The 21,378-nt window shown below is 35.5% G+C and overlaps 1 protein-coding gene and 1 long non-coding RNA gene across 6 annotated transcripts in view; one reads left to right on the top strand and one right to left on the bottom strand.

Moving 5' to 3' along the window:
* Nucleotides 1–21,378, top strand: part of LOC132028772 (uncharacterized) — a 69,671-nt gene that overhangs the window by 4,457 nt on the left and 43,836 nt on the right. For 2 of the 3 annotated variants that reach the window (XR_009407540.1, XR_009407539.1), the window contains exon 2: nucleotides 15,202–15,265. This is a non-coding gene — a long non-coding RNA (uncharacterized LOC132028772). Of the gene's footprint in view, nucleotides 1–12,866; nucleotides 13,038–15,201; nucleotides 15,266–21,378 lie in introns of all 3 variants that reach the window. The other variant, XR_009407541.1, reaches the window with a different exon arrangement.
* Nucleotides 7,130–21,378, bottom strand: part of ZFYVE16 (zinc finger FYVE-type containing 16) — a 48,963-nt gene continuing 34,714 nt past the window's right edge. For 2 of the 3 annotated variants that reach the window (XM_059418144.1, XM_059418145.1), the window contains 5 exons: nucleotides 19,696–19,776; nucleotides 15,092–15,254; nucleotides 14,175–14,280; nucleotides 12,082–12,249; nucleotides 7,130–9,282 (listed from right to left, as the gene is read on the bottom strand). In XM_059418144.1, coding sequence (XP_059274127.1) covers nucleotides 9,121–9,282; nucleotides 12,082–12,249; nucleotides 14,175–14,280; nucleotides 15,092–15,254; nucleotides 19,696–19,776 — 680 coding nt within the window. In that variant the 3' untranslated portion in view covers nucleotides 7,130–9,120. Of the gene's footprint in view, nucleotides 9,283–12,081; nucleotides 12,250–14,174; nucleotides 14,281–15,091; nucleotides 15,255–19,695; nucleotides 19,777–21,378 lie in introns of those variants that run through there. The other variant, XM_059418146.1, reaches the window with a different exon arrangement.

Below are 21,378 nucleotides of genomic sequence, written 5' to 3'. Positions count from 1 at the left end.
AAACTTAAAAGGTGAAAAAATACTCTATTCTGTTTATTCAGATATTACCATTTCTGTTGTTCTTTCTTGGCATTTTGGTGTTCCCTTTGATACCATTTTACTTCTCTATGAACTTTCTTCAGCATTTCTTTTATAGCAGTTCTACTGGCAGTGAATTATCTTAGTCTTCCTTTTTCTGAAAATGTCTTTATTTCACTCTGATTCCTAAAGGATGTATTTGCTGGTTAAGGATTCTGGGTTGATAATTATTAGTATTTTTTTAAAGCACTTTAGAAGTAAGGTTCCACTGTCTCTGGTTTCTGGTGAGAAATACAACATAATTCAAATCTTTGTTCTCCAAAAAGTAAACAGTGTCATTTTTCTCTGGCTGTTTTCAGATCTTTTCTTTATGTTTAATTTAATCTGTGTGGTTATGATATGCCTGGGTATGGTTTTTAACTTTTTAGCAATTTGCTGTGCCAGTATAAATGCTGTAAATATAATTTCATGTAAACATATATAAATTTATTTCTTTCACCAAATTTTGGAAGTTTTTAGCTACCATTTATTTCTTAAAATGTTTTTTCTTCCAATCTTTCTCCTCTTCTTTTGCATCTCCTCTAACATGAATATTAGATATTTTTTTATTTTCCCATAAGTCCCCAAAGCTTTTCTTTTTCTTCTACTTTTTTCTCTGTTATTCAGACAGGATAATTTCTACTGAAATATCTTTAAATTTGCTGACTCTTCCCTTGGTTGTCTCCATCCTATTAAGACCCTCTGGGAAATTTTTTTATTTGTGTTTTTCACTTATAAAATTTCAGTTTGGTTCTTCTTTAAGACTTATTTATTTACCTGAGAGAGAGCAAGCTAGAAAGAGAGCACTAGTGGGGAAGATGGTGAGAGAGGAAAAAACTGCTTCTTCCTCAAGGAGCAGGGAGCCTGATGAGGGGCTTGATCCCGGGACCCCAGGAGCATGACCTAGGCTAAAGGCAGACACTTAACCTACTGAGCCACCAGGTACTCCTCAATTTGGTTCTTTTTATAGCTTCCATTTTTTTGGTGAGCCTTCTTCCCTTCCATTCATTTAAATAGTGTTTACCCTTGCTTTATGGGACATAATTAAAATAATATGTTAAGTCTTTTTCTGATGATTCTTAAATTTGAGAATTAGCTTTTGTTCCTTATCTTTTCCCTTGAGAGTTGTTTAGATTTCCTTTTGTTTTACATGTTGAGTACTTTTGAGTTATTTCCTAGATATAGATATATATATATATATATATATATATATATTTAACGATTTTATTTATTTATCTGACAGACAGAGACCACAAGTAGGCTGAGAGGCAGGCAGAGAGAGAGGAGAAAGCAGGCTCCCTGCTGAGCAGAGAGCCCCATGTGGGGCTCGATGCCAGGACCCCGGGATCATGACCCGAGCTGAAGGCAGAGGCTTTAACCCACTGAGCGACCCAGGCGCCCATATTTCCTAGATATTTTGAATATAATGAAACTGTCAGTCCTGTTTAAGTCTTTAAAAGAATGCTTTTGTTTTGTTTTGGTTTTAGCTTGCAGTGATCCAATTAGTTCAGAACACATATCCTGGGCAGCTTTATGTGGGTTGAGGTTTCAATTATAATTTAATTTTCAACACTGTTGCAGTGCGGTTCCAATCTGCCCTGATTGTGCACCACCCAGTAGCCACTCTGAAACCTGCATACAAGCATACCTCATTATTGCACTTCACAGATACTGTTTTTTACTAACTGAAGGTTTGTGGCAGCCCTGGGTCAAGCAAGTCTATCAGTGCCACTTTTCTAATAGCATTTGTTCACTTGGTTTGCTCACTATGGTTTACTGAGTATCTTAAGCTCACTGTTGAGAACTACTGCTTAGAAAAAAAGATTCCTTTCAAAATGACTACTCACTGACAATGCACCTGGTCACCCAAGAGCTCTGATGGACATGTACAATGATACTAATGTTTTCATCCCTGCTAACACTGTATCCATTCAGCAGCCCATAGATCAAGGATTCATTTCAATTTTCAAGTTTTATTTAATAAATACATTTTGTAAGGCTATCTATAGCTGCCTAGATAGTGATTCCTTGGTTGGATCTGGGCAAGTCAACTGAAAAGCTTCTGGAAAGGATTCTCTGGTGTAGATGCCATTATGAACATTTGTGACTCATGGAAAGAGTTCACAGTATCAACATTAACAAGTTTGGAAGAAGTTAATTCCAGCCATTTTGGATGACTTGGAGGGGTTCAAGACTTCAGTGAAGTAACATCTTGTGGTGGAAGTAGCAAGAGAACTAGAATTAGTAGTGGAGCCTGAAGATATGTCTGAATTGCTACCATCTCATGATAAAACTTGAATGGATGAGGAGTTGTTTCTTAAGGATGAGCAAAGAAAGTGGTTTCTTGAAATGGCATCTACTCCTGGTGGGGATGCTGCAAAGATCACTGAAGTGACACTAAAGATTTAGGTTAGGTGTGATTTGGGAGTGTTGACTCCCATTTTGAAAGTTGTGGGTAAAATGCTATCAAACAGCATCACACACTACAGGGAAATTGATTGTGAAAGGAAGAGTCAATCAATGCAGCAGACTTCTTCATTGTCTTATTTTAAGAAACTGCCACAGCCACCTCAACCTTTAGTAACCACCGTCCTAATCAGTCAGTCGCCATCAATATTCAGGCAAGACCTCCTACCAGCAAAAAGATTATGATGTACTGAAAGCTCAGATGATGGTTAACAACATTTTTCACTAATAAAATATTTTAAAATTAAGGCATGTACTTTGTTTTTTAGACATAATCATACACTTAGTGAACTATAATATAGCATAAACATAACTTTTTATATCTACCAGGAAGCCAAAAAATTCAAAGTTGACTTGCTTTATTGCAATACTCACTCTATACAGTAGAATACACAAAATCTCTGAGTTATGCCTGTAGTGACCTACGGTGTAGCTTGGTGTTTAAAACACTTGCTCAGCTGCTTCTGGTCAGTTTCATACATGCAGAGGTTGGGGGTGGTCCCAGGATTTTTTTTTTTTAAAGATTTTATTTATTCATTTGACAGGCAGAGATCACAAGTAGGCAGAGAGGCAGGCAGAGAGAGAGAGAGGAGGAAGCAGGCTCCCCGCCGAGCAGAGTGCCCAATGCGGGGCTTGATCCCAGGACCCTGAGATCCACCCACTGAGCCACCCAGGCACCCCTCCCAGGATTTTTATATACAAATTTGGAGGTTCACTTTCTTTAGTTCCTTCCTATGATCTTCCCCCACACACTGTGGTCCAAGATCTTCCTCCTAAGTCTTCTGTTAGAAAGTCAGGGCTTTAAGCCTCCCTTCACCATTCCCAGTATTCCACCCTGCAGTGTCTGACTGTGTGCCCCCCCTGCATCTGTAGGTAGGGAGGAGTGATGCCGTTTTGTTATCTTTAGCTTGGTGTACAGCAAGGTTCTTCTTCACAGGGGGTGTGTGAGGAGGGGGAGGGGGGTGCTGCCTTTCTGCAGCTCCCCTGGAGTAAGTCAAATAAATTACAGAGTCTGTCTCACAGCCCTCAACCCCCTTCCTGTTTCTTTGACTAGAGAGAACAAACTGTTCCTTGTGCTCTGTGCTAGCTGGCAGTTCATTTTCCTGTTAGGTATCTATAATTTGTTTTTAAGATTTTGAAAAAAATTTTTATTTGACAGACAGAGAGAGATCACAAGTAGGCAGAGCAACAGGTGGGGGGGGGGAGCAGGCTCCCTGCTGAGCAGAGAGCCCAATGTAGGGCTCTATCCCAGGACCCTGAGATCATGTGGAGTAAGGTCTTTCATTGACTTTGAAAAGTTGTATTTAAAAGTATTTGTTGTATCCTTTCTCCTCTCTCCTGCAGCTAATAAGCATATGTTAGGGCTTCTCACTATCTGCTCTGTATGTCTGTTTTTCTCCATCCTTCCATCTTTTTGTCTTTCTGGCTGTACTCTGGATAATTTCTCCTGATTTGTATCCCTGTTTATAAATTCTACCCACTAGCTGTATTATATTCTGCCATTTAAATCTATTTAATTAGAGCTTAACAGTCCAGTTTTTACATATTCTAGCACCATGTATATTCACATCTTTCCCCAATTAGCTCCATCACTTTGTATGGTTTCCCATTCCCTACAGGTACCTCATACTTGACTCTTTCTTAAAACACAGAAAGTGAAAATCTAATACTTGTCTAAAGGAGTTTTTCATTATTTCTACTAATCTACTAACTTTTGGCTCTGGAGTAATTTCCTTATGTGACTGTTTCTATTTTAACTGTGTTGGTAAATGTTATATTTGAAAAGTAATCTGTGGCCTGCATTGAAGTTACTTTTCTAAGGGAGGATCTATGTTTTTTTTTTCCCTCCTGGCACCTAGAGGAATCACCAGTGCAGAACCACCCTAAAACAAGTTTAAATGCTTATGATTCTTTGGGTGATGTAGGCAATTCCAAATTTGACTAGTTTTATAATACTTTATACTTCTGGTTCATCCTCATCTAAGGGCTAAAAACACTTTGGCGTGCTGGGGGTGGCCACGGAGAAGTAGCGATTAGGTTCATGATACTGATTAGATTTGCAGCATTGTATGGGCCTTAAATTTTGGTCTGTTCCCTCATCCCATAAGATTGTCTCAATAGGACCCTATGCCCACTTCTCTTTCTCTTTCCTTTTGGACTGAACATTCCTTACTGTCTTAATATCTTGATGCTTTCAGATGATTTTTGTATTTTAATCACCTTTGGTTTATCTTTAACAGGAGTATAGATCTAAGTATCCTAGCATACAATTCCCAGAAACAAGAAGTTTCCCACAATTGCATGCTTGTTCCTACTTGGGCAAACCCTACTCTTTTAATTGGTATTCTCTGCACTTTGCACATGCTACTTGTGGCATATAATCCATAAGTGTTGATAGGAAAAATGCTTAATTTTTTCAGCAAGTAATTACTTTTAGCAATTTATATGTATAGCCGCTTAAAAAATATACGTATCTTATATTAATTATTTAATATTACTTGCTGCACATAAATGACTAGAAAACTTAGCAGCTTAATACAACATTTATTATCTCACAATTTCTGAGATTCAAGAATCTGAAAATGGCTTAGTTTGGTGGTTCTCATGAGGTTGCAAACTTTGGAAGGCAGCTACTATTGGGGTTGAAGGATCCATTTCCATTGGCTTCAGTCCCTTGCCGGCGGGCCTCCCCAACAGCCTGGCAGCTACCTTCCCCAAGAGTGAGTGATCTAATAGGGAGTGAGAGACAGAGGGAAGAGGAAAGGATAGGAAGAAAGGGACAAAAGACAGAACGTGGAGAGAAATGCACCAAAGATGGAAGTGATAGCTGTTTACAACATAATCTAAGAAATGACATCCCAACCCCTCTGCCGTATTTTTTTGGTCACAAAGACCAATAATGTTATGTGGGAAGGTACTACACAGTATGAACACCAGGAGGTAGGGATCACTAGAGACTTATCTTGGAGGAGGTTGGGAAGCACTGTATTTTACCAAAAGACCAAAAAAAAAAAAAAAAAAAAAAAAAAAGAGAGAGAAACTTTATTATATTCAGAGGTTCCTACAAAGCACTTGCGTTAAACCCACTTCTTCATTTGTAGAAAGCATGAAAATATGGTTGTAATTTTATCAACACAGATGTGCAAAATATTTCCCAAACAGTGTTATATATTAAATTTGTCCAAGCTAAATCCAAAAGAAAGAATATAAAGATTTAAAACTAAAAATCTGATGTGAAAAAAATCTCAGTTAAATGGTAAAAGATAAATTTAGATGGCAAGCCTTTGTGTCTGGTAGGGAAAAAAAAAGGTTTTAAATATAGCTAACTAAAAAATAAACTTGCAAGTGTCTTAGTAATAAAAAATTCTGTTATGAGAAAAACAGTCCTCCTACTGAAACATATAGTCACAATTCCAGTAATATGCTTTTTTCAATCAAAAGTGGTTTGAGAAGGAATGAAACCTTTAAGATTCTCAGTATGAGCCTCATAACTCAAAGTAATTGAGGGAATCAATGTGTTCTTTAATGTAAACACCATGCTACACTTTGTATAAATGAGAAGAGAAAAGAATACATATACTATTTGTATTGCTGCTACTACACCTAAACCAGGGGAAGATACGTAAGAAACTAATAAAAAGGATTACTTGGTTGAGATTGGAGGGTAGGAAGAACAAGGTAGATACATACAAGGTAGAAGGTAAAACTTGTATTGATAAGTTTCTTATTATTTTTCTGATTTCTGAAATACACACACACACACACACACACACCCCCATATATATATATGATTGAACTGATATAAAACATTTATTTAATCACAAAGAAAAAATTAAAACCTAAGATGGGTTTATAGGTTTCTGGTTTATTTCAGGATATCTTCGATTAAAATGTGAATTAGGTTATCAAAGCTATGCCTGTGCCTAAAAAAAGAAAAGTCTGTTCTTTACTTATAAAACAATATCAGAATCTAGGCTGTTATAAAATTAGGCAGTTGAGACACCATAGTCAAGCTTTTGCTTTTATGATTAAATCACAGGGTAAGATACTCATTCAACACAGAGGACTCTCTAAAGCAAATCGCATTAAAAGATAAAGTTCAGTCTTTTTACAATTACCTACTTTTCAGATTTTTATCTTTTACCTAGCCAAGTTTCATGCCCACTATCCAACAAGTTCTCAGGTAGCCGCCGTCTTATTGGTATGACCAGCCTTCTGAGTTGTTTTCCTTTTTTGTTTTGTTTTGTTTTGTTTTTGGTGGGCAGCAAAGTTTATTGAGTGATAGTATAAAGCTCCTGAAGGGGGAGAGGACCTGAGAGGGTTGCCTCCTGGGTTGTTTTCCAACCATATCTCTATTATAGCAGTAACTTTTACTTCATTAATTACCTGACTCACACATTCAGCTCCAATAGGGAAAGAACTATTTTACTCATCTTTCAACTAGTGAAGCCTAACAAAATGCTCTGCACATAGCAAGTATATAGACAAAGTGTGCTGGGTGGTTGCACAGAACAAGTGGGCTAGATTTTATTTCATATTTCAGAGTTTAGAGAAAGAGACCAGTATTAAAAAGCCTCAGATCAAAAACAGATCACTGCAGACTGAATACAAAGAACCATTCTATTTCTTTACATTTAAAAAAATTTTAAAGTACCAATGTGAAGAACATGACCAAATAAGTAACAGCTGCATTCAGAAACCTACATCTACAAAGAATACTTTAAAATGTTTCTCCAAAGACACATTATTCCAATTTTCATTAAATGTAGAGACTTTTTGGGAAGAAATCTAAAGCTATCCTATCATGGGAAGAGCTCTCCACCATTTGGTTATTTTTAAGTAATTTCAGGGGTGCCTGGCTGGCTCAGTCAGAAAAGCATGTGACTCTTGATCTTGGGGTCATGAGTTTGAGCCCCATATTGGGTGTAGAGATTACTAAAATAAAAAATAAATAAAATAATTTCAGTATTCATAGACTGTGCAACTACTTATACTGTAAAATAAACACACACTATGTAAAGAAAACATAAACTGATAAAAATAATCTTACACCATTTCAATACATTTCACAGGTTACTTTGTGTTGCCATTTTATTTAATAGCCACAACATTTTACATTGCTTATTAAGTAGCTACTTCCAGAAGACTGATAATCTCCTTCACAGGATATTTTTGGTTAGTACTACAGATGTGATTCAGTACAACCATGTGACCAGTGGAGTAAAATTCGCAGTCTCTCCTAGCCTGAGACCTCAGATCCTGAGTTATAACCCTGACTTGGTCTTCATGTTGAGATGCTTCATAAGTATTTTTCTTACATCAGGGCTATTTAGTGTAGTTTCTTTTTCTTGAGATATATAATGAGTGTTTTTGATACAAAAACATATACCATATAAGAATTTAAAAAGCATCAAAATAATGGTTGTATTTTATTTATATAATGTAAATGACAGAACTAAAACATCCCCTACACTTTTTTTAACACAATATACTTCTTAAAGTTTTGCTGTTTGAAGAGGAAGGTTCTGTAAGTTTCAAATACATAGAATTTAACTTATGTTAATATCCTGTTATAAAAATAATTACCGTATAAAGAATTTTAAATATGCAAAAGTAATTAGTTCATTAAAATGTGTATTTAATACATCGGTGTCAATGAAAATATGCAAACTTGCCAACAAAGTTCTACGATTTAAAGAAGTTAAAAAAGCCTGTTTTAGGCTTCATTTATTGCTACATAATGACTACTTCAAGGGTCATATGGCCTGTTGTCAATCCCTATTAGAAGTGGTAAATAATGTGGGATATATTTTGAAGGAAAAGAGGAAAATAATGCACTGCAATACAAAAATATTACCTATTTATAAATTATTAGACTTATAAAACACATACTGAATCACATGTTCTTGCTATAAAAACAATGTACTTAAATATAGAAGCACAAAATTCTGAAGCACCCACAATTATTTTAGGAATACCCATTTAATCAAGAAAAAAAACATATATATATATATAATAATAATTTGAAAAGAAAAAAGGCAAAATTCTGATTTTTAATCCAAATAATCAGAGTTTATCTAATCATGGAGGTAGGTCTCCACTCCAATTATACAAATAAGTTATCTGCCTTACTTGAAGAATCATCATATAAGACTAAGATCTGAAAACTGTGTCCTGAAGTTCATTTTTAACAGACTTTAGAAACCAGCAACTGTACTGGCATATGTAACAGCTATTTCCCTCATAAGGTTACACCTGAAAAGAGCCTTCATTAAAGTCATTCTTGGCATAACGAGGTATACATAAATGCAGATACTTTGGCTTTGCATTTAAATAACACAGTAAATGCTACAAATCTATTAAAGATAGAAGAAATCCTTATCTTAGTACTTGTATTAAGTCAAAGCTTCAAAAACTGTGGGTCTCTTAAATTTTTAGAGATTTAAATATTGTGCTAATGATTTAAAAAGACAATTTCCTGCCTAAAAAGCAAAACTTACATGTTTCAAATAGCAAACATTTAGTGTTTGTGGCATTTCAGCTTTAGTGAATTTAGTTTTAACAAATTAGTATGCAATATATGACTCATATCTTTCATTAGAAAAGATTTTCTATAATGAAAAATACTAATTCTATTTCTAGTGGTAAACTAGTAGAGTTGGAGGTCCCACCATGGATCACAGGGATTAGAGCACTATCAAGATCATTTAAATAATGTTGAGGAAGAAGTTGGCCTTCAGATCCTGCCTGAAATTCAACCTGGGGAAGAAAAGAATCTTGATAAGTCAACCTCAGAAAGTAAGCCATCTTGTTTAGCTCAGCAGATAAATATGAATTATTTTAAAATATATCATTCATTTTAAGCATGTTAAGAAAATACTTGATATTTTATTCATAAATTGTTTCACATTCTCCTGTACTTCTTTTATCCTTTACATAAATTATCATTCTTTCTCCCACAGATACCATAAAAATTGTTTAAATGCCACTACTTCATACCTTAGATTTCTTCTCAATGCACACGTAAACACTAGAGAACCAAGGTTTTATTTATTTATTTTTTATTTTTTATTTTTGTGAACCAAGGTTTTAAATAATTACCAACATGACTTAATAAAAACCTATAGTATTAAAAAATCTACTTAAACTGTTTTGTATTTGTTGTTGCAAAAATATTTAATATTTGAACTTAATGTTGCTGGTGAAAATTACATTTTAATGCATTTGACTAAAAAAATTAACAGGGCTGCTGAAATAAGAAATTATTACCTCCCTGAAAAAGGAACTTTTAGCAGTGAGATCAAAATGTAAGTTCTTTACAAAAGAACTAGGAGTTTAACACAACCTAATTAAAGAAAAGCAAACCCTCAGTATATGACCTGATTCATGTTTAGATTAACCATTCTAATGAAAAACTTGCTTTGAAATAGATTAAATTGGATGCTGGAAACAAATGAACATTAAAGTACTACTAGAGTACCATTTTTCACCTATAAAATTCATGAAGTTCCAAAGTTTGATTACATATTGCTTTGGTAAAGATGTAGGAAAAAGAACTTTCTCAAACAAATTGTGGTAGAAACCCCTATTTGAGACAATATAGTAATATCTATTGAGTACATTCTTAGACCTGGCAATTCTACTTCTTAGAATGTTATACTCATACTTATGCAGAAGCCAAAATACTGTGGATAACCTAAATGTCAGTCAGTGCATACTAAATTTATATAAAAACTAGTTAAATAAATTATGGTACATTTATATAATCAACAACCCATTAAAAAGAATACATAATAATATGAAGTATCTCTAAAATATCTTAAAGAAGCAAGGTCAAAAATAAAGTAAGAGTGGGGGGAAATAAAAAGGACTTACCTATTTATTTGATAATATATGCAAAAAAAATCAGAGACTACAGAGAAATGGGTAATATTTGATTGCCTGACCAGGAAGGGAGGATGAGGAAGAATATGGAGACAGATTTCAGAGTTGGGAGTTAAAAGTGGGAAGGAGATCTCTCCAGGGCTATTACCTTTTATAACTCTACTGGGAACCATGTACATTGTAGCCTGGGGTCAGTATCTCAAGGGGCTACCCATTACAGAGATGACAACATGAGTATTGCTCTTTGGAAATGTTGGATAAGATGGTTCTATTATACACACACTTGTGAGATAACAGAAAATAATAATATTGTTCTCTACATCTGGATTCTGGTACCCAGCTCTTGAAACCCTTGTAATTTCTTAAATGATAAGAACACTCTAAATATCTCTTGTTCTAATATTTGCATAGGGCTCCTAAAACCCTTGTACATTCCCAAGTGATAAGAGCACTAGGAATATCTTTTGTTCTAATGAGGTGACTCTGGGTGGGCTCCTGGATGGGGACTGGTCACCAGAAAGACTAAGCCATAATTAGAAGCTTTAGATTTTTCAGTCCTACCCCTCATCTTCCAGAGAGGGAAGAGGGATTACAAAATGGGGTTAAATCATTCCTACATGAGGAAGTCTCCATAAAATATCTATAGAGGGAGGTTTAGAGGGTTTCAGGGCAGCTAATACACCCACAGGAGGGTGACATACCCCAATTCTAATGGGACAAATGAGAACCTCACCCTATGTACATGTCTTCATCTGTATATCTTTTAATAAAGTGGTTAGCAAAAGTGTTTCCCTGTGTTCTGTGAGTAGCACTAGCAAAGTAATTAAACCCAAGGAGGGAGTTGTTAGAACTTCTGATCTATAGCTGGTTGGTCAGAAGCATGGCCAATAACCAGGGCTTATGATCAGCACCTAAAGGCATGTGCAGGCAGTCTTATAGGGCTGAACCTTTAACCTGTGGCATCTGATGATATCTGGGTAGAGAGTGTCAAAATGGAGTTGAATTCCTGGATATCCTGCTGGTGTCTAAGAACTGCTTGTTGGAAAAGGGAAACCCTCTATATATTTGGTAACCAGAAGTATCAGAAATGAAGTATTTTGTGTGAGTAGTAAAAGAGATTTCACAGGAAGAAAAAGCCAAGGTAGGGAAGAACTGCTTTTTCCTTAAATGGGAAGGAAAAGACTAAGTTTTTCCTTTTTTAACACTTTTGGACTTTTGTAATTTTAAATCGTAAATTTAGAATAAAGTCAGAATGAAGAAATCAAAAACCTACTTATCAAGCAGGACTGCTATAGTGCAGAGGTCAGCAAACTGGCCTGTGGGCCAATGTGGCCCACCAATTATTTTTATAAACAAAGTTTCATTGGAACATGGTAAGCTCATTAGTTATATACTATCTATGGCTACTTGTGCACTCTAATGGCAGGACTGAATAGCTGTAAAAGATATCATACAGCCCATAATGCCTAAAACATGCACCGTCTGGCCTTTTACAAAAAAGTTTGTTGATCCCTGTTGTGGAGAGTAAAGGTGATAATGTAGAGCAAGTATGTAGCACACACTGATGTTCAACATTTTAGTTCTCTTCATTCATCCCAAATAAAAATACCCCATTGGGTTATTTTAATATATGATACATTCATTTCAAAAATACATCACAAAAACATGTCTCACCATATCAGTGTCAATGGAAACTCTCAGGCCAATTTTATTCATCCCGTCTCTCTTTAGAGTTTTCAAGTGAGGGCACAGTGCAGCACTACAAGCCATGGCTATTTCTTTTGCAAACTGATAACGAGTTGCTGAAACAGATAAATCCTGGTCCTTAAGAAAGTAGAACACCTGAAATGTATTTAATTAGAAAACAAGTCATGATTAAGATTAAAAGCAGCTTTAAAAGTACAATTGCTACTTTCAATTTAACTTTATTAATAAAATTCCAATTTTTTAAAAAGATTTTATTTATTTATTTGACAAAGAGATCACAAGTAGGTAGAGAAGCAGGCAGGGGGTGGGGGGAAGCAGGCTCTCCACCAAGCAGAGAGCCTGATGCAGAGCTTGATCCCAGGACCCTGAGATCATGACCTGAGCTGAAGGCAGAGGCTTAACCCAATGAGCCACCCAGGCAGCCCAAAATTCTAATGTTAATGCCATAAAATTCATTAGTTAAAAGCAATGTGTGGGGGACACGTGGGTGGCTTAGTCATTTAAGCATCTACCTTTGGCTCAGGTCATGATCTCAGGGTCCTGGGATCCAGCCCCATGTCTGGCTTCCTGCTCAGTAGGGGGCGAGGGTTGCTTCTCCCTCTTCCTTTCCTATTCCCCTGCTGGTGCTCACTCTCCCTCTCTCAAATAAATAAAATCTTTAAAATTAAAAACAACAACAACACTGTGTGTGTAAATATATATTTTGATCTGTGAGTATTTTTTTTTAAAGATTTTATTTATTTATTTGACAGAGTGAGATCACAAGTAGACAGAGAGGCAGGCAGAGACAGAGAGAGAGAGAGGGAAGCAGGCTCCCCGCTGAGCAGAGAGCCCGACGCGGGACTCGATCCCAGGACCCTGAGATCATGACCTGAGCCGAAGGCAGCGGCTTAACCCACTGAGCCACCCAGGCGCCCCTATCTGTGAGTATTTTTAAAAGCCTAAAACCAAAGATTATGGACTATGGCATGACTTAGCTATTTTGACCTAAAATTAACTTGCTGCAACAAAAGCCCTATTAATTCAGTTTAGAGAAGTGTCCTAATGAGTTCACCCTATAACATCACCTTCCTGTAAGGACCTCTATAAAGTTAAGATCAAACAAAGAAATAATGTTCTATAATTTCTTTTTATTGTTGTTGTTGTTGTTAAAGATTTTACTTATTCATTTGACCAAGAGAGAAAGCACAAAAAGAGAGCAGCAGGCAGAGGGAGAAAGAGGAGACTCCCCACTGAGCAGAGAGTTTGACCAGGGTTTGATCCTAGGGCTCAGGATCATGACCTGAGCCAAAGGCTGACGCTCAACCAACAGAGCCACACAGGTGCCCTGATGTTCTATAATTTCTATATCCTCTATAGTTTCTATCTATCTTGTAATGCATAAAAATCACATAGAATACAAAAAATATTAGTACCAGATTGCCTGACCCAGGAGGCAGAGTGAGTAGGAGTACAGAAGTACACTAAGGGATTGGGAGTCTATAATTTCATACACTTTTAGTTTAAAAAAAGTTGGAACATGCAAAAATAATTTTCATATGTGAATACTGACTATAAACTGTTATCTATAAAATATTTTGGGGGGTGCCTAGGTCATTCAGTCAGCTAAGCAACTGACTCTTGATCTCAGCTCAGGTTTTGATCTTGGGGTTGTGAGTTCAAGCCCTGCATTAAGTAGGCCCAGCATGGAGCCTACTGAAAATAAATAAATAAGTAAATAAATAAGGTTTTAAAAAATTTACATATATATTTTTTGTAAATTAAGAGCAAAATGAAAATAATATGGTCAAATAACATATACTGTACAAAGATGGCAATGCTGCCAAAACTTAATTGTGAGCTGGAAGGGAGTACCAGCATACAATAGCCTGAAATAATCTTATAGAAACCCAAATCTAGTATATAAAAGGCAGTCTAGGCTGAAAGTAAATGTGTGTTTCAAGATGTAATGTAAAAAGTATTAATAAGCTGCAATGAGAAATCTCCTAAGTTAAAAAAAAATTTAAAAAGCCATATCCAAATATAATATGTAAAGGGAAGGAATCCTCTTTCTCAGTTACCTCTGTACACTTTACAGTTTTCTCATCAGTTTCAAAATCTGCTTCCAGTCTTATTTTTTCACTTGGAAATCCTTGTAATGATATTCCATCCACTGAACTAATAACACTATAGAATAAAATGTAATTCAGTAGTAGTAATAATACCAAATTGCTTTCTATGAAATATTAGATTTGAACAAATAAGGAGAAAATATATGAAAACTATATAACACTAGGATAACTCAATTACATACAAAATAATTAAAACTACAGTCCATTCATTTACCAAGACTTACTGATTGTATAGCAATTTATATATATTCTTTCATATGCCCAATTCAGACCTGAGGTTTAAAATGCCTTAGTTTCCTAACAGAAAAGCGGTCTCATGAATTTTAAAAACTTTATCTTAGAAGCCCTCAGCATTAGCCCTCTTTTTCCTTATTTTCTGTAGACCCTTTAACCAATCTCCAAAAAAAAAAAAAGAAAATAATAATTGAAAAGAAGGAGTGGCAGTAATATTCTATGAGGCCTCTAGTGTGTGTATTATTTAATTCAGTTGTTGTATTTACAGTGAATCAATAAAAAACAGACTAAACACTCAAAGGGAATCCTTTACCTACTTCACAAAACTAGATACGAAACAACAGAAAAAGTACACTGGCATCGAGGTCACACTGCTATACAATGCACATTTTATCACGGTCTCCTCCCAAACTGACCACCCTTTAAAAGTTTATAGTATTCTGGCCAAGAAAATACACAGGAGGCTGGTTAGGTACATGTCTGAAAAAAAAACACTATATTCATTAGTGTGTAAGCATTTAAATTAATGGTATAATTCTACATTTACTCATAAAATGTTTAATTTGTTAGGACATTTTTATCCTTCCCCCCTCCATCAAATCAATTACATTTTAGTAACAGAAAATTCTTACCCTTTGTTTCCATTTTCTTCAGAATCTACCCAGCAGATATCCACATATTCTCTTAGGTCTACGGCATCAACTTTCCCACATGTAATTTTAAAGTCTTTTTGTTCTCGTAGAGCAAGCCGCAAGCCATCCATAGTCTCTGGCGTTATTTGTACCATCAAGCCATCTAATAATGAGGTATGTTTCACATCCCTTTTATTAAATACCAATTTATATGTCTAATCCATAAAATTTGCTATCAAAATATGTTCTGCATAAGATACAAGGTTTACATCATCTGTTAAATAATCTTAATGATTGTTTTCTACTAGGAAATATGAAAAATATTTCAAAGTTAAGGATTCTTTTTTTAAAAAACAGTTAAATAATGGTGAGATTTTTCATTACCAACTATAATGAGATTACTGATGCCAAAATGTCCTTTCATAACAACCAGCCAAAAAACTAGACAAAATGTATGAGGCAGTTGTTTTCAGATACTGAACAAGAGGAAGTGCAATACTGTGACTCCTAGAGGAAAACTCAACAGGTAAGCCTACAACTGCCCAGGCTCCTTGCTTTAAGACAATTCTGCCTGGTGACCCATTAAACCTCCAATGGCCACATTGGCCTGAAAAATCAGAGGTAAGTTTGGGGAAGTCTGGAATCTGGAATCTGGGGTCAAGACACTGAAGAGGAGGAAGGCACCAGAAGACGGTGTATAAGGGTCTCTTTGAGTCCTTGGATTAGAACTTGGGACACAATTGGGGACACGTTAATAGGGTGAGACTAGATGACTCCTAAAAGAGAACAGCTATTAGGTTTGGGAACAGAAAAGAGATACTAGAAATCAAGCAATGCTGGGGGATATTGGCAGTATGGGCCAACCACAGTAGAGAGACTTTATGAGGACTTGATTAACTTACACTGTGGCAAAGCAAAATAAAGCCCTTAAAAAATCTGTAGGCAAAATGGATTCAAAGAATGAGTCCTGCCAGACTGTAAACATCTTGGGAGTTCCACAGACCCATCTGTTAACAAAGTGAAAAATATAGACTACACAAGCTCAACATGATATGCTATGAAAATGCCTGCTTAAACAAAAATAAGCCTCCTTCAGAGAAAGCTAACAGAATCTAAAGTCTTAAAACCTATTAACAATGACAAGTACATAATCAAAAATTACCAGAGAGAACTATAAGAAAATATGAGCCTCCATACAACTGTAACCAACCATGAGATAGCCAAGACAGTGGATTAAATACACACATACTTTAAAACATCTATTCTAAAATATTCAAAGAACTAAAGCAAAACATTAAAAAAAAAAAAGGAAAGCAAATATGGGCTAAATGAATAAACAGATTTACAAAATCTTAACAGAGAAATAGAAACAAAAAAACCTAAAGGTACATTGTAGAACTGAAAAGTCTAACATGAAATTGAAACCTCAATGGATAGGCTTAACAGTAGACCGAACATAGCAAGAAAAAGACTCAGAGAACATGAAGAAAGATCAATAAAAATATTCCAATCTAAGGAACCTAGAGGGGGCTACCTGGGTGGCTCAGGTGGTTAAGCATCTGCCTTGGGCTCAGGTCATGATCCCAGGCTCCTAAAATCAAATCCTGCATTGGGCTCCTTGGTCAGTGGGAGCCAGCTTCTCCCTCTGCCTTCCCCTCCCCCAGCTTATGCTCTCTCTCTCTGACAAATAAATAAATAAAATCTTAAAGAAGAACGAACCTAGAGAAAAACGATTAAAGAAAAATAAGCAGCATCAAGGACCCCAAGGAACAATATAAAACAGGTATATCTATAAATATAGATAACACACATGCATACGTACATATATAAATATATAGATATCTCCTAGGAGAAAAAGATTGGGATTTAAAAAAATTAATAATGTAAGAAATTCCCCAAATTTGAAGAAAAATATTGACACACATATCCAGAAGTTCCATAAATACCAAGCAGGAGAAATACAAAGAAAACCACACTAGGGCATATCATAGTAAACAGGTGAAAACCAAAGATAAAGAGTGTATCTTGAAAACAGACTGCAGAAAAGGGCACATTAAGTACAGGGAAAGAAATATAAAAAATTATACTGACTTCATTAGAAACAACGGAGGCCAAAAGAAGAGATGACATCTTCAAGGAAAATTAAAACTTTCAGAGAATTCTAGAACTACCAAAAATATCCTTCAAAACTAAGAATGAAATAAGGACAGCTTCAGGTAAATGAAAGCCAACCAACTTATATTACAAAAAATGCTACTGACTTCTTGTGTCTGCTCCAACATATAAAGAGCCTGGATGTTGTCCCTTCCATTCTCACAAGACAAATGCTGAACAAACTGAAAATGAACAACTCTTAGATCAGAGAACTGAGGTCACAGGGCAAACTCTCTCTCTCCCCTAAATAAATAAATTAAATCTTAAAAAAAAAATTAACAAAAATATGTCAACACAATAACATAATTATTTTAAAAAATATTTTATTTATTTTTATTTGAGACAGAGAGAGAGAGAGAGAGAGAGAGCAAGCACACAAACAAGGGGGAGGGGCAGAAGGAGAAAGAGGGAAAAGCAAACTCCCCACTGACTAGGGAGCCTAATGAAGCGCTTGATCCCAAGACCCTGAGATCATGACCTGAGCTGAAGGCAGACACTTAACTGACTGAGCCATCATCCAGGTACCCTGGCTAATTATTTTAAATAAGAGTTCAGGAGTATAGCTGGTTATAAAATAAAAATACAGAAATAAAAATGAATTTCTATATATCAAAATAGAAAAAAATTTAATTTAAAAAGATAAATTTACATCAGTAATAAAATCTATGTTACAGAAATAAATCAAAAGATATGTGGGGCTTGTGGGTGGCTCTTGGTTAAGCAACTGACTCTTGATTTCAGCTCAGGTCATGATCTCAGGGTTGTGGGACTGGCCCCAGAGTCAGGCTCCATGCTTGGGATTCCTCAGTCTCTCTCTCTCTCTCTCTCTCTCTCTCTCTCACTCTCCCCCACCTTCCATGTCCCCTCACCCTGCCCCTCCTCTACCCCCCTCAAATAAATAAAAGATATGTAAGACCTATACAAAAACTGTAAAATTTTTATTTTTAAAAATGTTTCATTTTTAAGTAATCTCTACATCCAGCATGGGGCTCAAACCCACAACCCTGATATCAAGAGTGGCATGCTCTACTGATTGAGTCAGCCACGCATCCCTATATCCCTATAAAATTTTATTTAAAGACACTGAGTATTTTCTGAATTGAGGATAGCCTGTTTTTATGGATAGGAACATTGAGAATGGAAAATATACCAGTTTTTCTCAAAATTAGGTCTGGTGACTTAATGCAATTCCAATAAAAATTCTAGTGGACCATTTAGAACCTGTAACTTGATCCTAAAATTAATATGGAAAATCAAAAGGCTTAGAGACACTACTGAAAAAAGGAAAGAAGTATGTGTATGGCATCAGAGATGGAAGGTCTTCCCATAAAGCTATGTTTGAGATAGTATGGAGGATGACATTAGTGATAAAGCAGACTTAACAATCTCCAAAAATACTCTCCTCCTAAAGAACAATGAAACTAATAAAAAGTCAGTAGAAATTTTTTCAGAACCCTGGAAATTAAACAAAGGCTTGCAGCAATCTGGGGAGTATTTATTTAAGAAAAATGGCTGGATCTTCATAAGAACAGCTTTGTTCTTTTTGTCATTTTAACCTTCCTATTCCCATTCACTCCTCTATAGCTCAGTGGAAGCCTTAGAAGGTGAAAACCAACAGCCTGGAATCATGGTGAAAACCAACAGCCTGGTAGCCACTGGAAAGGGCAAATGGAGGCTGGAGCTCCTTCAAAGCCTCATTATCAGAGAATTTTTTTTGTTTTGTTTTGTTTTGCATGTTGAGTATTTTGCCCAGTGCAAAAAGTTTTTTCTCAGGGAGCATCTGCGAAAAACAGTTTAGAAGCCAATGATTAACATCTCAGCTACCTGTGGCAGCAGATAATAGCAGAGGCAAACAACAGACTAACCAAGGACTTAAAAAAAGGAAAAGCTGGTGAATAAGAGGTCCATAAGGGTTCTGAAAAGCTCTTAACATATTTCTGGGAACTTAGAAGGCCACACACATGTACAATACTGTATGCAAACATAGATGTTTGAAAAAGAAATGCCCTAGGCTCTTACCTCAGGCTGACTTTTAGGCTTCGTACAGGCAGGAAGTACAGGTTATGGCAAAGTTGTTATGCTTAACGTAGACCCAAATATTGACCATGTTCTACTTCTTGAGCTGGGTAATGATTTCATGTAAGTTTGTGGTACTGTGTTTTGTAACTGACATTTTTTTTTTTTTATTCAAAGATTTTATTTATTTGGCAGAGAGATGGGGAGCACAAGTAGAGCAGCAGGCAGAGGGAGAGGAAGAAGCAGGCTCCCTGGGAGCCTGACGCGGGGCTTGATCCCAGTACCCTGGAATCATGACCTGAGCCGAAGGCAGATGCTTAACTGACTGAGCCACCCAGGCACCCCCATATGTTCTTTTATAAGTATCAAATTCATTTTCAAAGGAAATGGAAAACATCTTAACATTAAAACAATCCTAAAGATGGAACTCATACCTTCAACTATGCTGGACTTAGCAAGAAATCCTGAAGATGTTTTTAGAGCTCCATTGAATACCACAAAACTTGCACCTGTCACTGATAAGAAAAATACATTTATGTTTTAACTTGCCTTTTTTTAATGCTATGTTTGTTAAATGTATAATGTGGAGCATGGCATATTTAAGTACTTGATAAATGCCCATACCACTTATATTAGAAAGCTAATAAAAAAAGCAAACTAAACCAAGTCAAGATAAAATATGGAATAAAGGTTATGGAATGTTTGTATATAATAACTGATAGCTACTGTACTACTTAAAATGTTTGTGTCTCTGTCAGTGGAAATATGGGAAATCAATATATACTACTGGTAAGAGCATAAATCAGAGGAATCTCTATGGAAGACAACTTAATAATTACCTATTAAAATGATAAATATATCTCTCCTTTGACACACCAATTCCACAACTAGGAATTGCACATATATACAAGGTTATTAATAGTGCATTTTTATAAATAACCAAGAATTGGTAACACCTATGTCCATTAATGAGACAATTATATGATGTACACAGATAAAGTGAAAAGTTATGGAAAATGCAGAAGTTCTTTTTATACTAAAAGAATCATCTCCAAGGTGTGTTAAAAGGCAGGTGCAGAATGGAACAAATGTTATGACTTATTTAAAAAAAGTGGAAGAAATTTGCTAAAAATTATTTTTAAAGTAAGAATTAAAAAGTAGAAGAAAAGATGTGTGTGTGTTTGCTTAAATATACATGCAAGCAAAAATGTTTCTAAAAGGATATACAAAAAAATGATAACATTGGTTTGGTGCCTGTGGGGAAGAGGAGAGGGTAAACTTGGAGTCAAGGGAAGAAAGGAGATTTCATACTATAGATACCTATACCTTTCAAATGTTGTAACACATATACCTATTCAACAAACAAATATTAAATAGTTGTTACATTTTAATTACAAAAGTATTAATGACACATTAAGTAAAAAAATATAAAAGTGTGAATATCTAATATAAAACCATCTACTTAATAGATATATACTAATATAAGAAGGAAATATATTCAAATGTCCATAATGGCTGTATCTTGGCACTTTTTTTCTTTTACTACTTTTTAAAACTTATTTCTCAAACTTACGAAGTAAATATACATTACCTTTATACTCAGAAGCTGCTAATTTTACTAGCAGTCAGGATGTCAGACTGTGTTAAATATGTTATTTTAAAATGTATTAATTTTCTGAAATACTCACTTCTACTTAAATTTCAGTATGTTAGGCCCCCCCCACTGCAAGGATTTGACAATCACAGAAGTCACTGAGGCCATTCAGCCAGAACTGAGAGTAATGTCACTCACATGTGCTACTCCACCATCTTTACCATTTCTATATCCCCAGCTACTTACAGTTATTTATAAACCATTCTTCATCCTTATCCAGGCTTTACTCCCCTAAGAGGAGTTGAAGCAGAGAGCAAACAAAGGTAACACACATCTCATTCCAGAGGGAAATTAGTGAAAATAAGATTCATAACAAATAGGATAAATTAGACCTGAAGGTATCAAAATACAGTGTTCCAAGCCTTTAAAAAACCTAAGTTTTTGATTGATTACCATCAATCAGCAAAAAGTAAAATATATATATTGCCCCTTTAAAAGGAATTCCATTTATTGAGGTAGTATT

Source organism: Mustela nigripes, chromosome 12 (genome assembly GCF_022355385.1).
Source record: "Mustela nigripes isolate SB6536 chromosome 12, MUSNIG.SB6536, whole genome shotgun sequence".
NCBI lineage: Eukaryota > Metazoa > Chordata > Mammalia > Carnivora > Mustelidae > Mustela > Mustela nigripes.
The sequence above is the reverse complement of the archived record's forward strand: the minus strand, read 5'-3'. Positions and strand labels throughout refer to the sequence as shown.